Source organism: Staurois parvus, unplaced genomic scaffold (assembly GCF_062004578.1).
Source record: "Staurois parvus isolate SC_StPar_1 unplaced genomic scaffold, SC_StPar_1.0 ptg002140l, whole genome shotgun sequence".
In the NCBI taxonomy this organism is placed as follows: Eukaryota; Metazoa; Chordata; class Amphibia; order Anura; family Ranidae; genus Staurois; species Staurois parvus.
In genome coordinates, this window is record NW_028319936.1 from 2,077,229 (window position 1) to 2,084,935 (window position 7,707).

Sequence of the window (7,707 nt, forward strand, 5' to 3'; positions counted from 1 at the left end):
TAGAAAAGCTAACATTTTAAAATACAGAAGTGAAAACTGCTTTCAAGGTCTGATGGCACTTCTAGACCATTTAAATAAACAGTGTTTGTTTCATAACTAGTAGAGGTACAATGATTTTCTTTCCCCCGTTATCCTTTGTTGCATACTAGAGGGCAGGTCTGTTTATGATTGCATACTAGAGGGCATATCTATTATATGGTAAAAAGCATGCCTAGGATGCATATTTACAGACTTCTTTGTTTCAGCTTAACATGTCCAGATTGTCAGTGTGTTTTTGAAAAAATTCTGTACCACCTCCCTCCTTCAAAACAGCCCTGTCAGTAACTTAAAAATCACAATATTGATGTACGGTATTGCTTGGGTGGCGTGCACACACACACCCTCTTTCCCTCCCCCCTCAAAACCTTCAGCTCCCCACCCCCCCCCCCCCCATTTTCTTGCTCTATTTTCTTTTCCTGGGTAGACAGGGTTTTTCCTGCCTCATCTCACTCATTCTCCCCAATCTTTTTGTATCCAAAAATTAACAGGTTATGCAGGGCAAGCCTTAAGTAGCGATAATGGGGCATACCGTGTTGTAGGGTTTCTGACCTGATGTTTCTTTCATCTATGATCCTGTTGTAGTTCTAGTGCTGTTTACTAATGTAATACTTCCTTGTGTGGGATCTAATGATAATTGAATCATATATGCACAACGCTCACTGACCATGCTGTGTTTTATAGTGAAATCTGTTAGACTGAATTATTCCTGTATGACTTGAACTTCATAAATAATTAAAAAAATCAAAATAGAGGTTCCTCTCCACACAGTTCTACTGTGTCCATTGGACTTTTTAGCATTCTGCATCTCCAGAAGCTTCAGATGCCTGTGTCTCCTTCTAAGCATTGTGGTTGCATGCTTTCTCTACGGCTATAAAGGACATAGTACTAATGTAGGAGTCAGTAGATTGGATCAAATGTACATGATGAAGTTTGTGGGCATCTGACAATTCCTGTTAGTCACTTTAAAAAAAATCCAAATAGAGGTTCTGTTTAGCTTTTTTTTAGAAAATTGGCAAGGTTGCTTTTTTCATGACTTGAATGATATTGCTGAAAAAATTATTTTACAGAGACCTGACGTGAAGCCAATATTTTAAGTACTCTGTTTGTTTTTGTAGACATCTGATCAAGATGGTGGAGGTAAAAAGAAAAAGAAGAAAAAGGACAAGAAACACAAAAAGGATAAGAAGCACAAGAAACACAAAAAACATAAGAAAGAGAAGGCTGTAGCTGCTGCATCTCCAGAACCTGGTGAACCTGATGCAGACATTGAAGCCAAGAAGGTGAGGCAGGCGCATGTTTGCTGAGGCTTCACATTTTGCACACTACCATCCAAATCCATCCAGCTCCCGAAACTTGCATTTCCCCCGGTTCCAGAAACTTACAGTCATGTCGGCATATAAGGATATGCTGTATCTTGTAGACGCTATTAATTCTGGGGGTGGGAGATATAAGGGCGCCCCATTAACAAGTTTCGGTAGCAAATCACTGTTCTGCCTCCTTTTCTGTCTTCTGCTGCAGCGTAATAAAAATTCTGCTGATGCCGGGCGTGTACCTCCCTAAACAAAAATCCTGTACATTTCCCCCCCACCAGGAGACTGAAAGTGATGGCGATGGAAATCTAGACGATCTGGAGAAGCATTTACGAGAGAAGGCTCTGCGTTCCATGAGAAAAGCGCAGGTTTCCCCTCAGTCCTAGTGGTGTTCGCTTTCCAGTTACAATAGTGTAAATTTTATATAATTTTTTTTTTCATATGGCTGAAAGGAAACTTGTGATTTGGAAAACATTTGTCTGCCATTGCTTCTACTATTGAAAATCCTGGTTGCCATACTGTTGTGCTGTACCTCTGGAATCACTACTTACTAGTCACTAACCAGGAGCAAGCATGCAGATCAGAAGTTCTGATGTTCCTCTTATTGCACTTGTGCATACTTGTTCCAATCCATACTGAATCTAAGGGATCAACATGTCAGCCTGGCAACTTCCATTTTCAGGTGGTCTGAACTGTGGCAGCCTTTGAATTTCCCTCATTATTGGTTTCCTTTATTGCACGGAAGTTTTTTCCAATTGTTAATAGATGAGGTTTTGCTTTGTTATCCCTATAAATCATCCACACAGTGGCTCAAGGAGTTTGACAACCTCAGCTGCAAGATATGCGGTTCGACTGTGCAGTCTTAGGCCCCTTACTGTATTAGTTCATTCCTCTTCTGTCGGAAATGAAATTTTGATTTTTCTCCTGATGCGTGCTTTTAATATCTTCCATTGTCTTGCCATTTATTTCCAGATTGAATACATTTTACAGACCATTTAATTTCATAACCATATGTGAAGAGCATACTGACTGGTGTAATGGTTAAGAAGGTGGATGCAGAATATGTAAGGGGTAACAGTTGTGGTGTAATGCGGCTTTTTTGCTCTGTATACCTTTTTGTATGTGGCCACAAAAACAAGTTTACCTCTGGGTCTGTTGTATTCATCAAATGTCCTTGTCACCACAGTGTTGTGGATAAGTTTTTCATTTGAACAGTTAACTTGGAACACTGGAATTTCATGACTATGTCATTAAAGGTTTTTTTTAAGGGTTGGGGTCTCGCCTTACTTTCTTTGCTGACATTCTGTCACAGACACAGATTCTGATCATTGTATTTTATTGGTGTATTTTCTCTGCCACTAGGAATAATTTGTTTTTGTAAAATATGTATATGGAGCAGCCAATTCTGTTTGTGGTTATTTTAGTTTGACAATATAAATGCTGGTAATAACATTCAGAAATGTACACACAGTCAATCTTCATGGTGACTGTCAGGTCAGTGAAACCTATTTCAGTATTAAAGGCTGGAAAGAGCCCACTAGATTACTGGATTTGTTAAATAAAAATGTTAAGGATCACTTATGTGCTGCAAGTATCAACCCTTAGTGACTGAGGGTAAAACAAATCTTACTGCTTGAACACAATTTTGACGTGGTAAAATTGTACATACCATCACAACTAATTTGTGCATCTAGGAGGATTATACATATATACATAGACAAATTGGGCTTTCTTTTGTTAGTAAATGGTAATGGATGTTGCATGATTTTTTTTTTTTAAATCAATAGAAAACTGGCCCAAAAGAGTAAAAAAGAAAAAAAGTTTTTTTTTAAATTTAGCTGTATATTTCCTGCTACTTCAATAACCTACCACCAACGCACTCAAAATAAATTCTTCTGCTCCTGCTAGTTGCACCGATACTACATATGTGTGTGTTATTTATCGTTGTTGGTAGTAAGGCCCAGAAACAATACTGTGTATTTTGCTTTTTGTTTATCTTAATACACACTGACACTGCTAATGTAAAAAAAAAAAAAAATCCTGCCCAAACTGACCTTTATTTGACCCCAACACTAACCTTTGCACTGACCTAGATCTAATCTTTATAGGAACTCTTAAGTTTGGGTTCACACTGATGCGGTGTGGAATTCACAGGTTTTCTGTGCGAATTCCGCATCACAGTCGCACCCTGTTCATGCGATCTGCTGTGGGTGTGTATGTTACGTTAACACCACCCTGAAATTGGTCCAAAAAAAGCGGTGCGATATGCAAAATACACATGTGATCAGAACCTATGCTCAAATAGGTCACCTTTATATAATGGTAATATCTTGTTAATCAGGGATTTCGAATGAGAGTGGGAGCTTCAGGTTTTTTTCGCACTGGCGCAAACTATCCTTACAAGCATAGAACGGGGTCACTGAAAGGAGGGTTTGCTTTGCACACAGAGGTACTAACTCCTCCACCAGCCCAAGAAGGCATACTGATACAGTTTGCGGAATTTGCAATGTGGTAAGATCGACCAAAGACTGGACTACCTCGCACCAAAAGTCTTGAATCATTGGGAAGTTCCCAAAAAATAATGGCCAAAATCTGCTAAAGAAGATGTAGAATGCCATCACTCTGCTGAATCTGAGGCATATATAGGTGCTAGCTTAGCAGGTGTGTAGTATATTCTATGCACCAGTTTAAATTGGATGAGTCGGTCTCTGGCCAATATCAACTTGCAGTAGGGATAGTCCTGCATATCATTACATCTGGAATTTCTCAAAAAACAGGTCTGGTGCCAAAGAGCTCTTTATATATCTCATAGAGTGTTTTCTTAGAGTATCAGAGCTAGGCAACTGCCCCAGCTCTGAAGACCTGACAGCTAGGGTAGTGCCACCAAACTGAACTACAAAAGCATGATGGAGCTATCTAAAACAAAAAACAAAGCCTGTTAGGTGAAACCTGAGTTTAACCCCTTCATGCCTAAGGGTAAAACAAATCTAAATGCCTAAGCACAATTTTGCAATGTTGACGTGTTAGTGAAGCTGTACATATCACAACTACTTTGTACATCCAGGTGAATTATACCTTGTTTTTTTCAGGACAAACAAGGCTTTCAGATGGTAGTAAATGTCTCCTTTTTTTTTTTTTTAAATTAAAGGAACACTGGCCCAAAATAGTAAAAAAAAACAAAAAACATTTTTTTTTTTTTTTTATTTAGCTGTGTTTCTTGTTGCTACTATAATCTACCACCAAAAAACAACCCGAAATAAATTCTCCAGCTCTTGCCGATCGCAGCGATACCATATACGTGTATGTTTGTTGGTTTTTTTTTTTTGTTTGTTTTACCGAAAACATTTTTTAAATCCTGACCTTTGACCCTGACCCAAACACTAACCCTGGCACTGAACTGGATCAAACCTTGATCTAGGTATTTTTTTTATATTTACTCTCCTATGCCAGGAGTTAGAGAGCTACAATGTATCTCTCTCCATTCATAGAGAGAGGGAAAAAAAACCCAAAACAACCAGGGGGCTGTGCTGCACAGTGACTGATCACTATGATAGCCTCTGATTGGCTATCACAGCGATCATGTGACCCGGAATCGAGAGTCCCAGGTCCCAAGCGTTAGAACGGGACTCGGGGCTCTCAGTGACACAGCGGTCTTTGTGCTGGGAGCGTGCAGTGCGGTGTGCTCCCAGCACAAAGACAGGTACGCAAATATGTGGCCCCATGGAAAAAGCCCAGTTCTGTGAGGTTGCATAATTATGTAATGTTGGCATCAAGGGGTTAAGTTAATCAAAGGTAAGAAGCCTAACTGTCCCCTGTATATCCCTTAGTTGCTTAATCCCTTTAGTGGCCCAGACTTCGGGCTCAGGCATAATGTTCAGATGTGGTAGGTGCCGATTGAACCATAATGGAGAGGCAGGTGAGTATTCTATCCCATCTGGTTTAATAAGATGATTAACCCTATCCCATGCACACAAGGTAACTTTCATAGAGCCCTTTATGGGGGCTGGGACTGCTGAAGAGCAAATTGTGTATCCCTTTATATGAGCCTGCTAATGCAGGGTCAAGAATAGTGGCTGCATCTTCATTATCTCTCAGAAGCCAACAGTGGGTGAAGACCATCTGACTTGCTAGAACATACTTTTATAAATCGGGTAGTGCAAGACCACCCTGCCCCAGAGGCTCCTGAAGTGCCCAGATCCCCAACCTGGGATGGGAGGAAGACCAGATAAATATACTAAACTGAAGTTGGAACGAGGGACCCAAACTGGAGTGTTATGTAAAAAAGATAAGGAAAAACTGGCAGAATTTTCATTTTAAGCAGATTGACCCTGCTAACCAGTGATCGGGTCAGGTGTTTCCAGGCCTCTAGCCTCTTTACTGTGGCAACTAAAGGCAGCAGCTTACGTTACAAAAGATAAGAAAAAAAATGTCTCTTGGAAAAACAAGTATCCCCAGATAGGTTATTCTAGACACAATAGGATTCTGAGGGTCCATCCCAGCTCGAGCAGCATCATCTAAGGGGTAGCACACTGCACTTTACTCAATTAACTTTAAGACCTGAATATGTGCTAAAGGTATTAAAAATCTGGAAGACGGCTTGTAATGAGAGCCTGGGGTCATTTAATAAGTGTAGTAGGTCATCCGCATGTAACTCCCAAATACCCACTTCAAGCGTGTTCCCTTCCGGAGATGTCTGCAAAGCAATAAATATTGACTCCATCGTCAGTACAAAAAGGGATGCGGACAGCCCTGCCTAGTACCCCTATGCACAGGAAAAACAAAGGTGAAATCCCATTGCCAATCTTAAGTGCTGCCATGAGGTGACCATAACAAATCTATGTGAGAAATTTAGGCCCAAAATCCATATGGCAAAGGACAGTGGTCATATAGTGCCAATCCACTGAGTTGAAGGCCTTCTCCATGTCCAATGACACCACCACCCCTGTACCATGATTAGCATTTACATGTACATTTCAGCTGGTGACCCATCTGGACCAGGTGATTTGTGAGGTGGGAAAGAACAAAAAAACCATTTCAGTTTCTTCCACTGTAATGTCCCCATCCAGGAGTTCGGCCTCCAGGGCATGACTTCAAGAAAGCTTTCCAATGCTTCATCATCATACGCTGGAATGGAGGTATACAATTTACTATAGTAGTTAACAAATGTGTCTAAAGTGATCACAGGATCAATAGTTAATTCACCACTTGGGGTTCTAATACAAGGAGTATTTGTCTGGACCCTCTGCTCTACCACCGACAGGGCCAGAAGCTTGCATTTTTATCACGCTGCTCGAAAAGTGCTTCCATCCTCCTAGACCAGGATGTTTGAGTAAGTGCTCTCAGATGAAGAGCTAATTGTCTTTTGGCCTCCAATAATGTCTCAAATGTGACCAGGGAAGGATCTGAGGCATGCGCAAGTTCGTTCTTCCTGTAACCAACGCAGGGTGGAATTCTTATCCTGTCTAGCAGTCTTAATGGTTAAAATATACTGAACCCCCCCCCCCAATCCAAGATGCCATTGAAATCTCCAGCCAAGATAAGAGGGAGGTGCATGAACGGAGTCAATCTACCCATAAGGTCATATAGTACTTGCACATTAAACTGAGGTGCATATATATTTACCAGAACAATTTTATAGGTGAAAAGATCAGCAACAACCAGAAGCGGACTGACAACTCATGGGGCCCCCGGGCAATAGGGGATCATGGGGCCCGTGTCCTTGCTCAAATTCAAAAAAGCCTATGAAAAAAGGTACCAGGGGCATCTCATGGGGCCCCCTACTGACCTCGGGCAGTGCCCGAGTTTCCAAATGGTCAGTCTGCCCCTGGCAACAACCACTATATATCAGCCTCCTGGGTCAGAAAGCACCTGATGGATAGTACAGGGCACAGACTTGCTAATTAGAATAGACACTCCTCTAGAGTAGGAGGAGTAAGTGGTGTGGAGCACCCATGGGCGCCACAAGGCAAGTATCCTGCTACCATTCAAAGTGTGTCTCCTGAAAAAAACACTATATGTGGTCTATGAGGTTTCAAATATTGGAACACCAAGGCTCTCTGGAACTTGTCATTCAGACCACGGATGTTCCAAGAGACTAATTTCAGAAATGTTATCAACATGAACTAAAGGTACAGAATTGTATATAGCGGATAAGGCAAATGAGTGAGGCACCATCTAGACATACAGATAGGAGCATAGTAGCACGTGATAAAGTATACATGTGACATTGCATAAAAAAAAATATTTCCCAGTATAGTAAAAGTGCAGAGAAAAAAGGAAAAGCAACTTCCTGCTGCTGTGGAACAAACAACTGGCCCATAGACAACAAGTCCACACAACTTGTACCCAAAAACCTTTG

The 7,707-nt window shown here is 41.1% G+C and overlaps 1 protein-coding gene across 8 annotated transcripts in view; it reads left to right on the forward strand.

Annotated features, from left to right (window-relative positions):
• Positions 1–2,619, forward strand: part of SRRM1 (serine and arginine repetitive matrix 1) — a 43,950-nt gene extending 41,331 nt beyond the window's left edge. For 7 of the 8 annotated variants that reach the window (XM_089665134.1, XM_089665136.1, XM_089665135.1 and 4 more), the window contains 2 exons: positions 1,155–1,319; positions 1,631–2,619. In XM_089665134.1, the coding sequence (XP_089521260.1) occupies positions 1,155–1,319; positions 1,631–1,735 (270 nt within the window). In that variant the 3' untranslated portion in view covers positions 1,736–2,619. Of the gene's footprint in view, positions 1–1,154; positions 1,320–1,557 lie in introns of all 8 variants that reach the window. The other variant, XM_089665138.1, reaches the window with a different exon arrangement.
• Positions 2,620–7,707: the final 5,088 nt, after the last annotated feature.